The sequence below is a fragment of the Palaemon carinicauda genome, chromosome 1, assembly GCF_036898095.1.
Source record: "Palaemon carinicauda isolate YSFRI2023 chromosome 1, ASM3689809v2, whole genome shotgun sequence".
Taxonomy (NCBI): Eukaryota; Metazoa; Arthropoda; class Malacostraca; order Decapoda; family Palaemonidae; genus Palaemon; species Palaemon carinicauda.
In genome coordinates this window covers 132,529,178-132,552,512 of record NC_090725.1, presented here as the reverse complement: position 1 = coordinate 132,552,512, position 23,335 = coordinate 132,529,178, and the positions used below count along the sequence as shown (strand labels likewise).

General features: G+C 43.4%; 1 protein-coding gene across 3 annotated transcripts in view; it reads right to left on the bottom strand.

The window, feature by feature from the left end:
• Positions 1-23,335, bottom strand: part of mRRF2 (mitochondrial ribosome recycling factor 2) — a 464,036-nt gene that overhangs the window by 29,192 nt on the left and 411,509 nt on the right. For all 3 annotated transcript variants that reach the window (XM_068384901.1, XM_068384905.1, XM_068384907.1), the window contains exon 15: positions 11,445-11,591. In XM_068384901.1, the coding sequence (XP_068241002.1) occupies positions 11,445-11,591 (147 nt within the window). The remainder of the gene's footprint in view (positions 1-11,444; positions 11,592-23,335) is intronic.

The following is a 23,335-nucleotide window of genomic DNA, read 5'->3' as shown; positions in this document are numbered from 1 at the left end:
ACTTGTTGTTCTCTATGAACTTGTTGAGGGGGGATAAGTCTAAAATGACTCTGAGTATGTCGGAGTCCTTCTTGGGGGACGCAAAACAGTCTCCCTTGGAACCTGGTTGACTTTACCCTCCTTATCACCTTCTTGTTCAAGAGTTCTAGGACATATTCTTCCAGGAGGGGGGTTGACTGTTGGAAGAACTGCTGGAAGGTTGGGGGTGGTTAAGTCCAGCTCCAGCCTAGACCCTTCTTGACGATGCTGTGTGCCCAGGGATCGAAGGTCCAACGATCCTGGAATTGGCGGAGTCTTCCTCCCACCGGAAGCACTTCATTGCTTCTGGTTTCCCGAGGGCTTACTGCCTCGGCCGCTAGCTCCCTTACCTCCTCTGCCTCTGGAGGGACGGCGGGATGCATCTCTGCCTGCACCCCTGTTTGAGCCTCTACCTTTGGGACGAAAGGTAGTTGACTGCTGCTCAAATGCAGGGGTGAAGACCGGCGACTGTGACAAGACCGGTTGGGTGACCAATTGAAAGGTCTGTTGTGGCTGAGCTGCCACTTGGGGAGTAGCGGATCCCGGAAACTGCCGTCTCTGTTGACGTTGCTGGGGTTTCGGCTTTGTGGGTTTCCTCTTAGGTTGAGGGCCGTCGTCCTGAGAGGATTTCCTTTTCTTCGACATGCCCCATTTGTGGAGAAGGTTCCTGTTCTCCGTGGCGGCCTTGTCGGTGATCTCTTTCACTAGGGAGGAGGGAAAGAGGTGTTTACCCCAGATGTTGGAGGAAATCAGCCTCCGGGGTTCGTGTCTCACTGTAGCACTTGAGAACACGAATTCACGACAGGCACTACGAGCCTTCGTGAAGCTGTACAGATCCTTTACTACGGTCGCCAGATGTGTTTTGGCGAGGACCATGTAGTAGTCAGGGACTCTAGTGTCACCGGCCATGACTTCGAGCTGTACTTGGAGGGACATAGATGCGGCGATCCTTTCCTTCGTATCATGTTCCCGACGAAGGAGATGATCGTTAAGTTTTGGGAGGTCCTCGTTAAACTGACGACCAGTGACGTCAGGCTCTAGTTTCCCCACTACAAATGTTGACTGGACGTCTTTCCAGTGTCTAACATCAGGGGGATTGGTCAGGGAGAAGGGTCTGCTCTCCTCCAGTGCAGGGCAAGGTTTTCCTTCTTCCACTGCCTTATGCACCGCAGTGAAGGCCTTTTCCAAAAAGGGGAAGGTCGCATCGTCTGGTGCGACGTAAGTCGGGGGCTTTTTGCTAAGCGCCGGTAGTTTAGAGCAGGTGAAGCCCCTACTTTTCACCGTATTGGCTAACATAGCCTGGGCCTTCGGGAGATCGAACACGATAACCTCCTTTGGTTCGGTCTCTTCTTTAGAGGCAGGTTCAGACCTAAGTCGGACGTAACAGTCCGGGTAAGCCTCAAAGTTTGGGAAGAATTCCACTTCTTCCAGCGCGATCGAGCCGACCTTTTCGCTAATAAAGATCTTGCCCGTGGTGATCGGCATGTGCTCGGCATACCTCCAGGGGTTAGTATCCGAGCATGCAGGGAGGTCCTTAACCGAAATCCTTTTCGGTTGCTTCGAACTTCCCATGTTGGACCTGAAGAACTCATGCGTCTCGCGGAGTTTCTTATCCATGAGAGCCTCAAGCATCTTGAAGATCTCCTGGGTGTTGGATGGGGTAGGATCCGGGGTAGCGGATGTAGAAGGGAGCGATACATCCGTCAGTGTAGGAGTTGGTGTGGGGGTGGGTGTTGGAGCGACCTCCTGCTCCGACTCAGGGTATTCCACCTGATCTTCCTCATAGTCCAGTTCGTCGCCCATGAGGTTCCTCTCCGTGTTCTCCGACACTTCCGACATACGTTCCACGTTGTCGGAATCCAAACGGCACTCATGCATGGACTGAGCCATGACCACATCCGGTTCCACCACTATCTGGACGGTGGGAATCTGATCTTTAGGGACCACTGAGTCTGGTGATGCCTTCGGGAAAAGCAAGGCCCTCAAATCTTCGGTGGCGAGATACGGTCCGGTGGCGTTCTTCTGGAAGCCACGCACCCACTTGCGTAGCTTCTCTCGAGCAGCGTCCCTTACCTCCGCTGAAGGAGGATCGTTGAACGCCTCGACCAGACGGTCCTTGCAGACTGTACAGTGCTGCGGGTCCCAGAATTTTAGTTCGCCTTTCTTATTGGCGCAGGGGGCGTGGGTCCGACACGCCGTGTGCCCGTAGAAGTGCGGGCGCTTCACTCCACAGAAGTTGTGGTCACATTTAACGTACTCCTCCTGTAAGAGAAAGAGAACAGGAGTATACGGAAGTCATAGGAGTGACTTATATTACTCTAAAGTTAAATTTTAAGTAGTTAACTTTAACTTAACATTAATTAAATTATAACATTGTAATGTTAGAGAGTGGAGCGGGAAATGAAGTAGATAGACACATACTTGTGCATTCCGCCCAGCTGGTTACCGTAACCTTATCAGTAGGCAATTTTGTTTGTGACCGAGGACACAAGGTAGAAATCTTCATGGATCGCCAAGGAAGGCAGAAGATAATTCTAGCAGAGATTGCCTGAGATGTATATCAAGGACTGAGACCACTCAGACCATTATAGTAAAATAGGGGGTAATAGAAGACCCCCTATGACACGGGTTCCGGCAACCAGCTGCGCTAAGACACACACAGCATGCTGGAAAATTGTGATATGCAAGAAGACAGCACAGCCGTAAATAGAACGGTAAGACAATACCTATCCATTGGGGTAGCCAAGCTATCTGGTTGCAGTGTAGGGCTATCAGCATGTAGTTGATAGCTGGGAGAAGGGGTGCAAGTCTCTTGGCGCCTCCAGAAGGCCGGCAGCACGCCGGAGGCCGCTCCAGCAGAGTTTATGGCATTAGGGAAGACACATAGAGAATTCAGGTGTAATGCCAGCTTGGCGGCCGCCGGCACAGCGGCGGCACGCCGGCAGGGGGCGGAGGTTCGGCTGCCGGCTTGGTGACTGGTTCATAAGATAAGGAAGGGGGTTATGTTATACCCAGACCGCCGGCAATTAATGCCGGCACGCCGGCGGCCGGCCCGAAGGACGGACAACCGAAACTAGGTAGTGTAAGGGTAGGCCATCGGCTATACACCGACGGAAGGCGGCAGCCCTCCGGCACGCAGAGGGCTGTCGACTAGGGAGGGTATCTCAGGAATGTGTCACCAAGGGAGGGCGGTATCGCCGGCAGTAGAGGCGGCAAGGGACCGGCACCAGGACAGGAAGAGAGACAGAAGGAGGGATGGAGGGGTAAGAATACGAACCCCTATAGCATCCCACCTGAGAGAGTGTACCCAGGAGAGGGGTGAGCCCTATCACCCAATGGCAGGGGGCGGGGGCCGGCAGTCGGCCGGGTGCCAGAGCAACCCAAGGGAGGGTTAGGGTACACCCAAGAGGGGGGGAACCCCTGCGGACAAATCGCTTCCAGTGGCTAACCCCATAGGACGCTATGAAGGGTATATGTACCAGAGTGGCCTGCCCACAGGAGCTCAAGATAGCCCTATCACTCCACCCTAAGGAGGAGTTGTAGGACTAGGGACAGAAGTGTATAGGCTAGCCTATGTATAGGCTAGATCATACTAAGTGATAGGTGGGGAGGGGGAAGAAGAGGGGTCTTCCATAGGGGAGGCTCTGTACAAAACCGGCCACCAAGGAAGGGAGGACGCTCCCTAGCCTAGGGTAGGTAACCTGCATGAGAACGGTGCATGGGTACCGTTTCAAGCTAATAGTACAGAACTAGCCCCCACCGAGGCCTAACCTAGAGAAGGGATGCTAAACCCCAAGCTAGGTAGGCTGGAAGACATATCGCAAGTTGCAATGAAGGTCAGGTAACCTAACTCAGCAACTGAGGAAGGACAGGCCGTTCCTCTTTCTCGGACGCAACCCTAAGGGGGGATCATTCCCTTAGGGAGGACAGAGAAGCGATAAATACTCTGATACGGACTTGATCCCCTTACGTGGTAGGGGGAGCAGGGCCACACAGAGGGAATGTCCTAAGGCAGGGGGTGAAGGGAGCATATAGGGGTCCTACATTTAGGTTAGGTTAGAAAGGCACACTATCAAACCGATCCCCTATATGGTCCCTGAAGGCGAAAAAACACTTGCATCACAGTAAACAGTATCATAAATAATGCCACTATCTTCATAACTTAACCTAGGATCACTGGAATATATCATGCATGAACACTGGTGCTAGGCAATCTGGCCTAGGGGCTAAGCTAGCAATCTAGTATGGGGTCAGGCGATGACCGAATAAAAGAGCGTCAGAACATGATATATAAAGTTCCTAGCTATGAAGACTAAATAACTAACAATATCAATTAGTTAAGAGGCCGGAATAAGCTATTCAGGCTAGCTAAAAAAAGCATGCAAGGGAACAGCGACGCCATAAAATGGCGTGTCCGGTAGTAGCACAGGTCCGCCAGAAAACATGAAATATCTCGAAAAGTATAAGTTACTTTACAGTCAGAGCTTATTTAAACAATACTGGGACCAGGTACTCAACTTTCCAGAAGAAGGCGAGGCTGAAGGTAGCGACATTACGAAGATGCAAGCCGATAAAAAAGCACAAGGGAAAATCCGTCTTAGCAAGGCAAGCTACTAAAAGAAGGATGAGGACGGACGTGACGTCATTTAGCAATGGCCCCCGTTTGTTTACGTTTCGAGTACCAAAAGTAGCCACGGACGAGTATAGCTGTGGAACGGCTCCCCAGTTATTCTCCGCCCCTCCATATCGAAGTGTTAACTCTATATGGCGTGCAGATAGCTATGTAGCGTGTTAATACATGCGTCCCCTGTTGATATACGATGTCTTAAAGGGAAACCTTTAGGATACTCGCTCCAGAAGTTAGAATTCTGTGATAACCTGTGGTTAAATTCTCCGGGAATATCTTAGTAGTTAATATACCCAAGGAAGCTACCAAAAAGGAACCTTCCATCAGGACGTCATGGCTTGAGCCCAAAATATATATATATATATATATATATATATATATATATATATATATATATATATATATATATATATATATATATATATATATAAATTAATTGTTTTATTTTTACATTAGCAAACATGAAAAAATAAGCCCTTTTAACAAGTTTTTTAATACAATATACATGAATTTAACATACATATAACACAGCCCCCTTCTGCTAAAGCTGTGTTGTAGATTGGCCTGTTGAAGGAGAGAAAAAATTACATCTTGAAGACATTGGTTCATCCAGAGGTGGAAAAACTCTTCATCTGAAGATGTAAATGTCTTTGCAAAATAAATTTGTCTTTGTTTAGGCATCAAGCTGACATTCTGCTTCATTACCATCCCAGATCATGATTGAACAAGAGTTTGTCCAGGTGGAAGTTGTCCAGGTATAAGACGAATGTTGTTGGTGTGTGTCCCTGCTCTGGAGCTGGGATAGATTGGGATCTGGAAGTACCCCTCCTTCAGATTGATTGCCATCATGATGCCCAAACAGCCTTATCATCTTCTGCCTGTTTGGGACTTCCTTCTTGGATGAATTTAGTCAAAACTTGTTCATATCTATAAGGTCTGTGACAGGTCTCCTGTCCAAAGACACCTTCTCTACCAGAAAAAGTCAAATGAAAAAACTTTGGGAGCTTTCAATAATTTCCTGTCATCTAAAACATGATGAAAACAATCCAAACTAGGTGAAACTTTCCAAATTTAAGGAAATCATACAAAGTGAAAAGTGGAGTACTCTGAGGGAATGTGTTGTCACCTATGTTGTTTATCCTCCTCATGGATTTTGTAATGCGTAGAACAGTCATAGATGGTGGAGAAGGATTGGACTGGATTGGTGATAGGAATTTAGCAGACCTAGAGTATGCTGATGATGCTGTCCTTGTTAGAAGAACACCACAGGATTTGCAATGCTTGCTTACCAGAATCCATGAAATATCACACGATGTTGGGCTGAAGATAAATAGAAGAAAGACAGAGATGATGAGAACAGAGTATACAATGGAAGATGAAATGTCATTGGAAAGAGAAAGGATAAATGAGGTAGAATAATTCAAGTATTTAGGAACTATGATCTCCAATACAGGGTCTTTAGAATTAGTTTAGTGAAAGATTGAAAAAAGTAAATCACACAATGGGTAGGTTAAGTAAAATTTGGAAGTCAAATCGCCTCAAATTACATATAAAAATCAGTTTAGTGAGATTGGTGTTATTGTATTGACATGAGGCATGGTATGCCAATGAAAAAATCTCCAATAGATTTAGTAGATTTGAGAACAAAGCACTCAGAAGGATGCTGGGAGTTAAATGGCAGGACACGATTAGCAATGAAACCTTAAGAGAGATTACTCGAGTGCCATATGTGGACGAGATCATGATGAGGGGTAGATGGAGATGGTTTGGTCATGCTCTTTGCACTCCCCAAGAGAGAATAGTTCACCAAATGTTCAGCTGGGCTCCACAAGGGACTAGAAGAGTTGGAAGACCCAGGCCTATGTGGCTGAGAACTATGAAGCGCAAAGTAGGAGTTAATGAATGGAGAAGTATTGAATTAAAAGCTCAAGAAAGAGACGACTGGCGAAATCTAAACAAGGCCCTTTGCGTCAATAGGCGTAGGAGAAGATGATAATGATGATACAAAGACATGCCATCCACATAAGTCATATAAGAGATTGTACTTACATCAGTCAACAGAGGTGATATGAGGATCAGACCAACTTGCTCGGTCTTCTACCTCACATAATAGTTTAAACTTGTTCGGTCTTCTACCTAACATAATAGTTTAAACTTGTTCGGTCATCTACCTCACATTTTAGTTTAAACTTGCTCGGTCTTCTACTTCACAATTTAGTTTAAACTTGCTCGGTCATCCACATTCCATTTTAGTTTAAACTTGCTTGGTCTTCTACTTCACAATTTAGTTTGAATTTCCTCGGTCTTCTTCATCACATTTTAGTTTAAACTTTCTCGGTCTTCTATTTCACATTTTAGTTTCAACTTGCTCAGTCTTCTATCTCACATTTTTATTTCAACTTGCTCGGTCTTCTACTTCACAATTCAGTTTAAACTTGCTCGGTCTTCTACTTCATAATTTAGTTTAAACTTGCTCGGTCTAATACTTCACAATTTAGTTGTCTTATACAGCGACTAGAATTGCAGAATGCAAGGATTTACCAGCAGAAACACTAAGAAGAAAAAGGCTCGGTGTGAGGCTTTTGAATCTGTAAAGCACAGTGTATGTTCAGAACCTTTACCGAATTAAATGCTATTGATTTATGATGACAATGGAGCGAGAAGGACCAAAATTACGAATACTAAGGGAGGATTCACTGGACTTCTAAAGTTTAAACAAAATTAACGAGTGATGTCGTGAGCTTATGAAACTCATTTCTATCAAATAAAAAGGTTGAACATGTGTGTTGTCTACAGGTGTCAGTGTGTTAATATTGTTATCCCGCTACATTCATCTAGCCTAGTCCTCTGTATCCTAATACATTCAACTAGCCTAGTCTTCTGTTAACCTGTTCGTTTATCATTGAAACATTTTCCAATCAGTGGTACCGAGAGTGAAACACCTTCTTCGCAACAATAATTAAATTACAGAATTGCCCGACATGAAACAAGGGAATGCGGAACATGATATCCCAAAAATAATTCCAGTGCACATTCCAAAGCAATAATTGTAAACTAAACCAGGGGAGGACATCTTAAAAAGGCAGTATATAAACAATGTGAGAGTGTGTTTGATCACTGCCAGACAGTCTAGACGAAGAAATTGCAAATTACTGTACAGTATACAGTATTTCCTAGGGCAACAACCTGGGCTTCCTACCACTTTCGGTAGGGGGCTTTGTTCCTAAAGTTATGGTAAAGAGCTCTGTTCCTAATTCTAAGGACACATATGGTTTGAAGCAAAAGAAAATGGGAAAATTTAACTTTAAAAAACTTTTTATGGGTAAGTGTCAATAAAACTAAGCTTCTAGATAAGTAATATGAATATCAGGGGAGATTCATAGAAATATTTTTAACCTAAATTCTTACCATGCTGTTGTGAAAGCTGGGCTCAACAAATCATGGACTGTAATAACTATATTAAAACAAACATCTGAAAATGAAGTAACTATTAACATTTATTAAAGTGACTGTTCGCTATAGTGGATAACATAACTTGAAAAAATCGAAAATTGAGTTACTGTTTCTTCATATGCAAAAACATGTCGTACATGGTCTTCAGAAGTTTCAGCCAATTATTTTTACAAATAATGAAGAAAAAGCAGTCTTTAAATTTTATCATCCTAACTGCGTCGTCTGCATAACTGAGTTTGACAAGATTGTCTTTGTGTGATTATTTTTGCATATATACAGCGATTTTTAAATTTTTTTTTCAAAATCTCGTACATCTAGCAGAGATGGAAGGTATTGGGAGAGGAAAGGGACCATGAGAACTCAGACCAAGGTTGGAGCCAGTGACTTCAAAGACGTCTCTGAGGTATGGTATACATGCGTTTGTTTATTTGCGGTTTGTGTGTACGTTGTGTTTTTACAACATCCACGTGAATTTTATAGCAATGCCGAAGTTACCTAAGGTCAAAGAAAGAGCAAGAAGTAAGCAGAGAGCGAGCTGGAACATTCTAACGAAACTGACACCAATGAGAGGGAGCTGGGAACTCATGACACCCTTACACTAAGTGTAGTAGTACACTTACGGTTTAAATACCTCATTTAGGGAGCCTTTTTGTAGGAATAAACAATAAAAGTAAAAAGCAAGGTTATCATAATAATATTATTTTGATTTTTCAAAGAAAAAAAGTGAAAATTTACATAGCCAATCTTTGGGAGCTTTTAACTCAAACACATATTTATTCACAAGGTAGCTGTTACTCGGTTATTTATTGTTCAATTTTAGATAGGAAATATCACTGGGAAGAGTAATAAAAGTCCCATAATTCTGTGTGTTTAGTGTCTAAACAAAAAAAAATTCAATAAAAAAATAAAAATAAAAATTCTGTCACAGAATTATTCAGTTTATAAAGTAGTTTTATGGTATGATTTTCAATACAATTGGTGTCACATTAGAGAAGAAATTGCTAAATTTAAAAAAAAATTTTTACTAGTAAATTTAAAAGCTTTTGCTCCAATGACTCTAAATTTTTGTATGATGAAGGTATTATATATATCTAAAACATATATGGAAATAATGTATTTTGAATAATTAGAACAAAAAATACAAGACATATCAGATGGTCCCCTTAAGTAAACCATACCACTAAGATTAGTAGATAAAAACCAGAACTTAATTAACTATAATTAACTTAAAAGTTGGTGTAGAGACTTCCAATTAAGATCACCAAGATGATCATTGTACTACAACAAAGTGAAAGATGGTGGCTTGGCAGCAAAAAAACACCTATGATGTACTGTCTCCAGTACTAGTATTGGTTTCCAGTGATGCTTATCATCAATTGACATATGTCATATAAAAATTCAAAGTGCTAAAGAAAACAAAGTCTGTCATAGTACAGCAGGCAACTTAAGATATATTATTGTTGTTGGTTTTGCTTTGGAACCTCCTGTTTTCACTCCCTCTTAGTACATGGCAGGTGGGTGGCCACGTAATAGTCCCATGGAAAGGGGAAGGGGAGGATAGCATTGAGAGAAAATGCTATAAATTTTCCCTGAGGTTGTCAAGTTAGCACTTGCAGTAAACAATCTTTTTTATTCAAAGGCGAGTATAGAAATAATAAATTTTACTGTACTTTAATAATCCTATTCTTCTCAATACTTACCTGGGAGTCTCAGGATCTACTTTAGTGGTTGAGTCATACTTTAACTGTCTCACCTCCAGATTATGAATGTTTCATAGAAAGGCTAGGCGTCACTAGGGTGCTTGAAATCACTTGACATACAGATATCTAATGTTTTGAGAATAGGGAAGATTGGTTATGGTTGGTTTTTATTTTCTATTCAAAGGTGAAGTGCTTGTTTCGAGGTGTAAGCAATGTGAGACCTGGGTAATTAATGAAATAAGGAATTTCATATTTGAAATTTTGAGTATCTTAGAATGATACTTGCTATTTTACTTCAATCCCACTAGTATCTCCAAGTTATCTTAAGGCATCTTCTACTACTACTGTCAATAGTATCTTCCTTTAAATGTTTCTTTCTCAAATTCTCCTTTATTTCATCCTGAGATCTAATCCTTTTGCCACCTTCTTGACATTCCACCACAAAAAGGTTCCACCAGACCACTCATCACACATCCTTACCATGTGTCCACATTATTTCAATCTTGACAGTTTTATTGTATTTAATAACATTTACTTATCAGCCTCATTTCTTGACTTCATTATTTCACAACCATTCACATAGTGAAATCACAAAAATCCACTTCAAAATCTTCATTTCTATTTGTCCTAGCCTCTCTTATTCCCTTTTATAATATTTCCCCATGTCTTAGAATCACCCATCATGATTAGTCTGATAACAATTCAATACTATTGATTTTCAGTTCAAATCTATTCACCTTACCCCAACCATCTCCCTCCATTTACTCCAAGCTGCTTATCATACTATCATCCTTAGCGTCACACCTTCTTTCCTATCTAAGAATATATTGCATCCCAAATATTTGAAAAATTTTGTATGTTTTAAATCTAAACCACTTCCATCTCAAATAAATATCTTATCCCTTCTCCCCTTCTTGTTTTACCCACATTTACCTTCATAAAACAGCATTCAAGAAATATGTGCCAATTTCTTACTTTTCTCTACATAATTTTTCAATCTCTGATATAATAACAAGATCCTTTGCATATAATAATTCCCACAGATTTTCATCAATATTCCCTTCTTTTCCCCATAACCAGCAAAAATAGAAAGGATCTAACACTGATCCTTGATGAAACCCAACACTAACTTCAAACATCTTTCATGCAACAGTCTGTTACTACTGCAGTCCCTGTTTTCTTATACACTATTTCAGGCAATCTAACCAAGTTTTCTGTCACCTTGTTCTTCTTTTATGAATTACAGAAACAATGACTCCTTTGGAGTAATATCAAATCCCTCCTCTTGGCCTACAGTACTGGCAACTAATCACTACTGACTAAATGTTAAATCCACATTCTTTATCATTTACTGATCAATTTAGTGAAAAAGGCCTGAGATAGACTATGGAGAAAATAAAAATTATTGGTAATAAACATTGGAATAGTAATCCTTCTGTAATTTGAAATACAAACAGTGAATAGATTTGATAAAAGCACTATATGATCACAAAAAAATGAGGACGGTGATCAAGAAATACTTGAGAATCCCAGTTTTGCATGCACAGTGACTCCCTTTTTTACGTCCTTCAGTCAAAAGCCCAGTGAACCTTGAGAAAATGGAGCAAAAATTATCTTCATGATCAATAACTCTTTATAATGCTTACCTTTGATTCTTGACGCTGACTAATTCTTATGATATTTCCTCGTCTTCGCGTTATGTCTGCTAATACTGCTGATAAGGTACTTTCATCAGCAATGATCTCCAGCTCCATGAAAGGCTCAAGCAGTTGACAGTTTGATTTCTGTAACAACTGAAAAACAGAAAGCTTATAAATACAAGTAATAAAACAATATTTTAATGATAAAATTCTTTATTTCCATACTAGCCTGTGAGTCTTGATGCTCATGCATATGAAACAACCTTTTTTTACCTTTAAATTGAAATTAAAAAATTCTCTCAATATCTTACATTCTCTGCTCTATACCACCAAGAGCAGGATTATTCCATACAATGATGCTGAAACTACGCTCACTGGTCCATTAGTCTTGGCTAACCTGGTGATCTCACACTTCCAAAGTTGTTAAAGACCTCTAGCCAAACACCAAATTGAATTGGGGAGGAGAAGGGGAGGTATACATATACCTTCCAGGTAAATATCAAATTGATACACTTAATCTTCAAAATTCTGTTTACTTAAATTAATGTCACTGGTGAGTTATAGTGCTAACTATCAGTCTTTTCAGGAGCAGGACAAGTTATAATCCAAAAATTAAAGGCAAAATATTTTCTAAACTAAAAATATGTTTCACCTCATTGTTTCCATAACTTTCTACTCTCACGCATTATACTAAGGAAGGAATTCATAATACAGATCCCTCTTTTATGGGGAGGGGGGGGGGTCAACCAGTCCATTACGAACTTAAAAGAAGGGATGGTCTTTCCTTAAACAGAGATATTAATAAAGAATCACAGGTAGCATGACTCAAATGTACCAATGGCTACCCATAAATTTAAAGCTCCTTTACTATCAGAAAATTGAGCTATTTAAAAACTCAGCAGAGGTATATCTACTAATACCTATTTTGTCTCAATCAGAATAAACATGAATATATTATATCTAAGGAATTCTACTACTGTATTTAGTCTACAGCCAAGCAGAAATAGTAGCACCTAGAGTCAAATAATCTTTATGAGAATACAAAGCATTTTTTCAAATAAAATGTAGTAACAACTGTATTTGGTATGCCATTGAAATACAGCAGTAAACCTGTCTATGAAAATATTTTGATAAAAATTAAAAGGTACCCACTTCCCTAATAACATAACCACTAACTTTCAAAATGGGAAGAAATTACTTATCCTATTGCGAGTAATTTTCATGGGACATGTAGAAATTAGCTCCACAAAATAAGTTAGGGACGGCATCTTAAGGAGAAGCTGTTATCCACAAATAAAACATCAAATCTCAAATTGGACATACAAATCTTTCCATCAAATCCCTTTAAATTAATGTGGTCAAGGAAATAAATGTAGCAAAAATCAGGGTACTGGCCATTTTTAGCCCTAAAATCTGTTAAAATAGAAATAATAGGCTTCAACAGTATAACCACTTCTAGAAAGAATTAGTAGCTCATTAATCTACTTGGCTAAAGTGTCTTCTTGAAATAACCAACTATTCACTAATTGACTTAGTTGAGTCCAGAACCAACAGTAACATGATTTTCAAACTAAAATTTTTTATTTCCATACTTACCTCTGAATAGATCCTGCTATTAATTGGAATTCTGAACTCTGCTAACTCTTCATAAAGACAATTAAGAAAAAATTTTCTCCCCCGCCTATCGTACCCTTCCTCCTTTAAACTTTAAACGAGTTGCCAAAACACTCCCATGGTGCAAGATCAGTGTTGTAAGGTTGACCCAGGGAAATGTGTAAACAATACCTAATATATAAGTGGACTTGACCACCAAAGGTAAATATCATCTTGCAAGTGGGGAGAAGGGTTGGTTCCTAGTTCTACTGAAAGGTATATATGAAAATAAGAGATTTTAGTATAAAAGAATAAAATAAATTATTTCTATATTATCCTGATGTTCAAATTGTTTCTATCTCAAAGAATTTTACATGTCAATGGCTAACCCCAGATAAAGATTCCTAATTCCTCTCTTTGGAAAATGGAAAAATAATATATTTTGGGCCTCTAATTACCAATTTACAATTGGAATTGCAATAAATCCATATTTTACTGCAATTTAGCAACATTGCGAGCCCCAAAAAATTAGCCAAAAATGACAAATTTTCCTTAATTTGATTAGCAGAGGTCATCAACAGTGCTGGGGGGGGGGGGGGAGAGTCAGCGTATCCAGGGGATGGGGGTTCGTTATTTGAAAAGTTCCTCCCCATCTGGAAACCATCAATCTGGTATCCAATGACAAATAATTGCTCCCTTTCCCTTCTGTTTTCAAAGTTGAAAACTAGATTAATAAGTTTATCTCTTGACATCACTGATCAGAGAGGGAGGAAAAACTCCCTTATGTTCACATTACTGAATCACACTTTGATGGAGGTAGGTTAGTGAAGGAAAGAGATGGGAAAGTAACAATTTACATTAATACATTTATAAACCACCAGTGACTAATTAAAAGGTAACCAATCCATACACAAAGTACACTCACAATTAATCAAATTTCCTAGTTGAATTACATACCTATAACTACTCTCCACCTATTAACACTTAAGTTTAATATAATAATTAAAAGCTTGAGCTTTCTCACTGAGAAAAATAAAGATTAAATTTAAATTAAGTTTAGGCAAATACACTAACAGTAAATTCTTATTTGCACCATATCTCTTGCAGTTACCACTTCATCTAATGTCCAGTAAATTTTTAATAAAACCCAGTTTCTTTTAGATAAAGCCTTGCAAAAACCCGACTATAAAACGTTTTTCACAAAGAGAGAAGTAGCTGCACTACCAATCTCTGAACTCTTAACTATAAGCAACATAGCATTCTAGGAAAGATGGCTTCTGAAATTGAATTTTTGTAAACCAATTAAAAACTTTTAATCTCGATGTTTAAGTCTTGTTAACACAACTTTATAGCTCTCAAAGAACAGAGAAACTCTTTCTGACCTTGTACTGCCTTTCCTCCCCAAAAAGGTTATGTAAAACAAAGAGTCTATTATCTAGTATACATATAACTAGTTTTGAAATAAGATGATAAAATCATCTTCCCACCCTCAAAATCCCATTACAGGAAAAGACCTGACATATATCAAGACACCTATCTAATACTAATGTTAATAAGCAATCTGTTAATGGTAAAATGAAAACTATTATATTTGAGAGATTTTAAAAGCAAACCTTCAAAATTTAAAATCAGAAATTCATTTTGAAATGTACCATTACTTATTGGATTACAATGATTAATTTAAGGAACAGTGAGTTTTTAAAAGTAAAACCTAAAAAAACCCTGAATACACTCTCAACCCTAAAGAGAATAAGTTTATGCCGAGATACTTCATAAGACTAGGCTATCCAGTATGTTCTAAACCTCAATAGCCTTGATATATAATTTCTTTTATAAGAAATCAATATTTCAATAAACTATCTAAATTATTAATTTCACTGAAAAAATGTTTGATTTACACCAATACAAATAACCTTTTTATATTATCTAGTAGCTTACCAATATCTATCATAAAAACTGGCCCTTGAAAAACTGGACAGATATCTTGGAGAAAGCTTAGGTTTCTTCGACAAACATTGGATCGACTAAGTTATTTGATGGGCCTTCCGCACCACAAAATGTACCCACTGAACTGGATGGAATCTTTTCCAAGCCAGATGAAAAAGGGAAAAAACTGCTGTTTGGAGAAGTTGAGAAAGCATATCATAGCATTCTTCTATTTTAGAGTAGTAGGTTGGCCAAGGCACCAACCACCCGTTGAGATACACCCGTTGTAGAGATTGCTTCAAAATACTTTAGTATGCATATGCATATGCTTTTAGCAGTAGTTTTCTTCAACACTGGGGATCATAAGGACACAATTAACACATTTCAAGGTTATTTACTAAACAGTGAGCCCCTTCTATCAAATCCAGAAAAATATACGCTACATGTATCAAATGTCCACATATGAGTAAGACTTGATTAGTATAATATATTCTCACTGTATTTTCAGGCCAAATTTTACACTTCAATCATATCTAATTATTGTCTCCGACACTTTGTGCATCATTCAGCATAACCATAACATAAAAATTATAGATATATGAACGAGCAGCCAAAGAAATACAATAAATATAACCTAGAAAAATATGCAATAAAAGTTTACTTACGATGCTATAAAAAAATCACAGAAAACTGAGAGCCTCTTAGGAGGGGTTAGAGAGAATTGTTAATAAGAAACTGATATCAAAATCTTTCCTTCAAACAATATGACAATTTGTCCTAAATTGTATTTTTCCTAGTTACACAAACCCGTAATCATTTAATATAGGAATTCGCTTCAGCTCAGCTGAAACAGCTGAAGAGAAAGAAAACCAGGCACTTGTGCTGAATGGTTGGCTGGCGGTATAAGCTTCGCCTCCCCCCCCACCAGCCCGCTTTCCACATTCAAACGCTTTAGGCTCAATGTGGAACATGAGAGGGGTAGTAGAGGCGGGCATTTATATTAAATGATTACGTGTTTGTATAGCTAGGAAAAATACAATTTGGGACAAATTGTCATTTGGTCCGATGCGATATACAAACCTCATGATCATTTAATATAGGAAGACTCACTGGTTGCTGGAAGGTTTGCCTTTGCTGCTTGTGAACAGCTAACTGCCTGGATATAGACCTGGTGTTGAATGAGAGCAGAGGACTAAATCCACCTACCCCTGTCTCTTGACCCGACATGATGATGGTGGGGTCTGAAAGACTGGGAGCCGGGTCGCTCGATGGGTAAGAGAATCGCGCGACCTGAGAGGGTGAATGTAAGAGACACTCAACCCTGGGGTCACAGTGACTGGATGAACCTCCATAACCAAAAGGCAAAGGGTTTATACATCCACTGTCTTCCATGCCTAACAGAAGACAGGGGGAGAATACCTGTAAACAAACTCTAGCAATCTTACCTGGGAAGATTTGTCTTGATGTATGGAACTCCAAGGGAGGAGACAGAGAGAAAGGCGGATCACATGCAGACTGCTTTCACACTGCCAAACATACCATAAAAATCAAGACATGAGACTTCCCTGTCCCGGAGGAACTGGAGAGGTCAGACAATAGCTTGAGCCGCTACCACAGGGCCAAGAAAAAAGGTGTCCAAGGACTTGTGTGTAAACACCCTCAAGTAAAAGGCCGTAAAGGTGGTCTGGCATTTCCAAATGCCAGCCTTCAGCACTTGGCCCACTGCAAGATTTCTCTTGAAAGTGAGTGTGGGGGCAATGCCCCTGATCTCGTGAGCTTTAACCCTCGCTGGTGCTTGGACTCTTGAGGAAGTCTCATACGCCTTGCGGATGGTTTCACGGATCCAGAGGGATATTGTGTTCCTCGACACCTCCCTCTTGGCTCTGCCAGTTCTAACAAAGAGTTATCGTAATTCAGGTCTGAGATGCCGAGTTTGCTTTAGATAGCACCGGAGACACCTGACGGGACAGAGAAGCCTCTCACCTGAACCGCCACTCGCCGCAACCTAGTAAGGAAGGAATAGTGAAGGCCTCGAACTTGGGATCGTGGATCGCTGGTTTCTGAGTCTTAGCCATGAACTCTGGCACAAAACTCAAGGAGATATCCTTTCAACCCTCTGCATGAGTGACATTACAAGAGAGGCTGTGTGACTCCCCAACTCTCTTCGCTGATGCTAAGGATAGCAGAAAAACAGTCTTAAGGGTTAGAGGCACGGCTCAAGCGTTCGTACGGAGCACGAGTAAGAGACCCGAGAACTAGAGTGACATCCCACTGGGGAACTCGAAGTTCCCTCGGGAGACAAGACTGTTCGAAGCTCTTAATGAGCATAGAAATCTCCATGGCGTTGGAGATATCTATGCCCTTCAGACAGAACACCATTGCAAGGGCAGACCTGTACCCTTTAAATGGCAGAAACCGAAAGGGGCTTATCTCTGCGAAGAAAGACTAGGAAGTCTGCGATCTGAGTCAGAGAGGCTCCAACTGGAGAGATACCCCTTCCACTACACCAATCACAGAAGACCAACCACTCCCCTGGTAGACTGAGGAGGAGGATCTTCTCACAGCGAGTTGCGAAAAGCGTTGCGTTCTGAGGAGATGCTGGATAGTCTCCACGCGTGAAGTCTGAGCGACTGTACCGCCTGGTGGTACCTGCTCGACAAGGGTTGTTGAAGGAGATTGGGCCAGTGTGGTAGCTCTCTCGGTGCCTAGACCAGGAACGACAACAGATTGGGAAACCACTCCATGTGTGGCCATAGTGGAGCAATGAGAGTCATCCTGAGTCCTGGGGTTACTAGGACCCGGGACAGGACTGCGCGAAGCAAGCGAGAGGGGGAAAAAACACGTAGTAATCCAGTCAATCCCAGGGATGTTGCAGTGCGTCCTCGAATGCAGCCGCGGGATCTGGTACTGGAGAGCAAAACACGGGAAGCTTGGCGTTGTGCCGTGTTGCGAAAAGGTCGATGCATGGTTCTCCCCAGAGGTCGAATACTCGACTCGCTACCCAAGGGTGAAGAGACCATTCTGCCCCTATTACCTGGTTTCTGCGACTTAGGACGTCTGCCAGAACATTTCTCTTGAGTGGAATGTACCTGGCTGACAAGGTTACGTGTTGACTCTGCCCACAGAAACACCTGCCTTGTCAACTGCTGCAGGGTACGTGAGAGCATGCCCCCTTGCTTGTTAACGTACGCGACCACGGACGTGTTGTCGCTTATCAGCACTACTGAGTGCTCTCTCAAACGGGCCTGGAAATGAATGAGTGCTCTCGAGACTGCCATCATTTCCAGCACGTTGATGTGCAGGTGTTTCTCCTCTTCCGACCACACACCTGACACGACTAAGTCATCCAGGTGTGCACCCCAACTTTCCGTGGACGCGTCTGTGAACAGACGGAACTGAGGTGGAGGAGGGTTTATGAGAAACCCTCTCACGAGATTTTCCTCGTTTAGCCACCAAAGGAGATCCTCCCTTACCTCGCATTCCATTAGGACCGGACGAGAGGGAGGATCGGTGGCTGCCGAGCACTGCTCCTTCAGACACCACTGAAGGGAGCAGAGATGGATCTGCCCAAAAGGAACGAGCTTCTCCAGCGAGGAGAGGTGACTTAGAAGAGCTTGCCACTGGAGGGCTGGAAGTTGTTCCTGCGACAGGAACGGCTGCGCAACCTCTCAAAGTCTGCTGATCTGTTCTTCCAAGGGAAGAACGTGAGCTGCTGCCAAGTCGACCAGCACTCCCAGATACTTCAAGTATGCTTGGGAATGAGGTTCGACTTCTTGTAATTCACCACGATCCCCAGATTGCGACAAACTGCCAGAAGTGAGTCTCAGTCATGAATCAACTGCTCCTGCGAGGGAGCGAGAATCAGCCAGTCGTTGAAGCACATCAGTAGGCGGATGCCCTTTGAGTGGGCCCAAGCTGCTACCACGGTGAACACTCGCGTGAACACATGGGGAGCTGTGCACAGTCCAAAGCACAGGACTTTGAACTGGTACACCGTGCCCTGGAAGGTGAATCGGAGGTACTTTAAAGACGACCGATGAACTGGTACTTAAAAGTATGCATCCTTCAAGTGTATCGAAAGTATGAAGTCGTACTGCCTGATGGCTAAACAGGACAGTGCGAACTGTCTGCATCTTTAACGCAGTTTCCTGAACAAACTTGTTCAATGGCGAAAGGTCGATGATCGGTCTCCAACCTCTTGTCGCCTTCTCAAAAAGGAAGACACGACAGTAGAACCCTAGTGACTGATCGTGTACGACTTCTAGCGCATCCTTCTCCAACATTTCCTGGACCTCCGCCTCTACGGCCAGAGCCTTCAGAGATGTTGGAGCATACGTGTGGAACGCTATTGGAGTGGATGATAGGTGGGCCGATGAAGCACGAATGGGAGCTTGTACCCTTCGCGAAGGGTCAACACTACCCATTCCTCAGCCCCGAAGTGCTGCCACATTGCCCAATGGCGCAATAGGCATCCACCTACCTTCGGCAGCATGGGAAGGGGAAAGCCAATCTCAGCGTTTCCCTTTCCCTCACTTGCCCCTGTTCTTTCCCTGGCGTGGAAGAGCTCCCAAGGGAGGCTGAAAGGTCTGTTTGGGAGCAAAGCCCTTCTGAACAGGAGCAGGTCTCGGCTGCATTTGAGCAGCAGGAGCACAACCAGTGGTATCCTAACTACTTCCCGTGGGCTTGGCCTGACTCGGACTGGCCGCGGACGGTTTCGCGGGGACCAGGTCCCTTGAAACTCGCAGCCTGCGCCTGGTGGATAATGGAGTCCTTCGAGTCGAGGCGCCATTTATCCCTTGCGGCCTGAACTTCCTCTGGTGGAAAGAAAGAGGTTGCTGCTCTAATAGGAGCGTTCCTGAGTGCCAGGGCCTCTCCTGAACCAATCTGTCTCGCCAAATGAGCGGCTACAGCCTCGCGCTTTTTGAGGATCAGATTGGCATACTGGGTAGCAAGCTGGTCCAAGAGAAAAGCAACAGCTTTCCCACCAGACAAAGCCAGGTTCCTGTACTGCACTGCTCCATGTGTTCGGGGGTAGCGAGCTTGGTATCCCTCGCGAACACTGTGGCCGTACCACACCAGTGGTCGAACACTGTGGCCATACCACACCAGTGGTCGAGCCACGAAGCAGTATGGAGAGCAGCTACAGAGATGGACTCCATAGTTGAAATCTCAGCGCCCAAGATGGAGACACTCTGAGATTTCAAACTCTCGACCGAGGAACCCCAGCAAGCGCTCCGACCGCGGGGTCGAGAGGGAGAGGACAAGGCACAGAAGACTCTGTGACATAGTACCTCTTCTGTCGCTGGACTGGTTGAGGGAGAAGCTTGTTCGAACCTTGGCTCCTAAGCTAGTCACCAGGTCCTGCGACCTGGTCTCTCACTTGGTCCAATGCTCAAGCAGCCTGTCTCGACCAGGGTAGCGTGATGAGCCATGAACTGCCTTCGGGAGCTACCCATAGAATCTCCAAGGCTGTACACTTATCCTCAGACACTACCGCAGGAGAAGCCCTGAGATCATTAATCTCACGCATGAGGTTAATGACCTCTAGGAACGCCGACTCCACCTCGGGATCTTCCGTCTCTATGGCCGGTGAAGGCCGTGGAGGTGGCTGATCCCTCGGTCCCGCTACATCCGTAGGTGTAGGGGAAGCGACATGCTGCACAGGTGATGACATCCCCCATAAATACCCTCGCTCTGGTCCTAAGACTGAACCAGGTGTGTATTCAGGAGTCAAGGAAGGACCCTGGCAGGGTTCATCCCCGACGAAATGCATCAAGGTTCCCACTGCGACCTAGTGCGTGACTGGTCGCTGAGAGCCCCACGAAGCTCCCGAAGGAGCTCGAGCGCGAGCGGGGTTGCTGGGAAATGCAGCGCTCACACCAGGAGGTGTAGACAGGTTAGTCGCGTGAGTGGTGTGCGCGGCCTCACCTGTTACATGGCAAGAAAGCAGGGGGGGGTCGGCTGCACCTCGCGCGGCTGGTATGCGCGAGAGCTAGCCTGGTGCACCCCCATGTCGCGGGCTGAGCCGCGAGGTGGCTACATGCCGGGCCCGAGTTGCGCGGGTTGAGCGCGCGGCTGTCTGGCCCTGCTCCCTGCTCACGCAACACATGAGTCGCGAAGTCGGTCCACGTGGCTACCCCCGTGGAAGTAGTCGTGCGTACCGCGGATTCTTCATGAGAGACCACAGCTGATATTTCTCATGCCAAAGCCGGGACTCTCATTTCCCCGCTCAAGAGTGGTTCAATTCGAGTCTAAGTAGCAGCTCGGGGGGCCCGAGGACCCCATCACCATGCTCTGGGAGACGATACCTACGCCCTTGAGTGCGGTTGTCGTGCATGGAGGCCTTGCGCGAGATTCGCCGTGAACAATCCCACGAGCGCGGGGAACATGGGAATCTCTCATGTCGCCCTCATCCTCCGGAGGAGAAGAGGTGTCTTGGGGCGGTATGTTCCTTCAACTGCGACTGGCCTAACTGGCCCTCTTTGCTTTCCTCTTTCTCCTTGGGGGAGAACAATCAGAGTCAGAAGATGAAGACGAAGAGGAGGAGAGAAAGGAGGAGGAACTAGAAGCGGAATACCACCCATGCTTCCTCTTCTTGTGCCCCCTCTGAGGTACTGGAACGGTGGTCGAGGCAACAGCAGACGACACTGGATGAGGATGAACAACCTGAGCCATGTCTGTAGGAAGAGCCGTGGTCGATGAACGTGGTGAACCTGAAAAACATATTGTATCAGCATGAGTTTTGGCAGATTTTAATTTTAACTGACTTGCGAGCGAAGCTGTAAGGGGTTTGCCAGCAGTCGTTAAAGAAATCTCCATGTTTAAAACCTTACTTTCCCTTGCTTTAACAGGGAGTCCTGCAGTTATTTTACCCTTGGAAAAAGTTTGCATTTTGTCAGGAACAAATGCTTTAACAGGTACATGGTCAACAACAACAGGGGCCTCAGGGAACATGGGAGCCAATAAAGTTACAAAATCAGTTACATTCATGTGTTCATCAACAATCGGATCATTCAAATGACGTTGTTCAATCTCATCCGCCAGAGTAAAACGGCGTTTTAACAAATCCAAGTCAGGCTTACCTGATAATCCGAGAGACGCCCAAAGTTCCCTCATATTACCAGGTAACGTGTCGTCATCGGTATCAGACAGTCCAACAATCTCCCGGGTGTCCCTCGAGATCGCCGAAGTAACGGGAGGTAAGGTCACCCGCTTCCCCGGCGAAACCCGAGAAATCCTCGACAGGCTGTGAATCCGAGCTTCCATCATACTCACACCCTCCTCCGACTCGGAGAGGGCGTGAGCAAACTTCACTGTGGTAGTCTCTCGAAACGACACACTTTGAACCAGCTTCCCCTTCTTCTTCTTCCCCTTCTTCTTCTTCTTCTTCTTCGAAAGAGGCAAGCTCTACGAAGCAGAAGAAGCTTTAGGGCTCCGGTGATATTTGCGTTGATTCTTAAAAGCTTGCCATTGCAAGGGCGGCCAGGATTCACACTCATGGCAGGGAGAACCTTGAGAGCAAGGTTTTCCCCTGCATGTTGGGCAGAGCGTGCGTGGGTCTACAGAAGGTGATGAAAGCCACTTACTGCAGCGCCCGCCACGGCCTACACATCACATCTTACAAGTAACATTTCCCTCCATAACAATCACACAATCACTAGTACACAAGTACCAGAGAAGGCAAAGGGCTGCAGCATAGAGAGCAGAGAGTACCACAACCATCCACTTTGAGCCAAAGCAAGTGAATGAGGAAAGCGGGCTGGGGGGGGGGGGGGGGGGGGGGGAAGCTAGGCTCCGTGCCAAACCGCCAGCCAACTATTCAGCACAACTGCCTGGTTTTCTTTCTCTTCGGCTGTTTCAGTTGAGCTGAAGCGAATTCCTATATTAAATGATTACGAGGTTTGTACATCGTGTCGGAACAACTGGATTTCCAAAATTCCAGGCAGGGGTCATGAGTCGCACCCCTTAAAGATATCACAAACAAAACACTCCCTGTTAGCATTATCTTTGGCTAAAAACATAAGTGAATTACACATGTAACCTTATCGTAGAACACTAGGATGGTCCCTTATTCCGAATTTCACTTCTGAAACTTATAGAGAAAGATGGTTATAGGAGATCTTAAACCCTTCCCTAGGGGTCTGCAACAGGTTATTCCAAGTCTTCAAATTCTCAAGAGATTGGAGCCCAGTTCTAGATGTCTCAGCACTCAACAAGTTCACAATACAGTACTCAAAAAATTATCAAACACAAAGATTGAATGGTCTTGATAGACCTCTCACAAGCATATTTGAGAGATATGGAAGTGTTGCAGTCGTTTGAGTGTAGACATGTTTGCCACATCACTGAACAAAAAGATAGATGGTTTTTGTTCACCT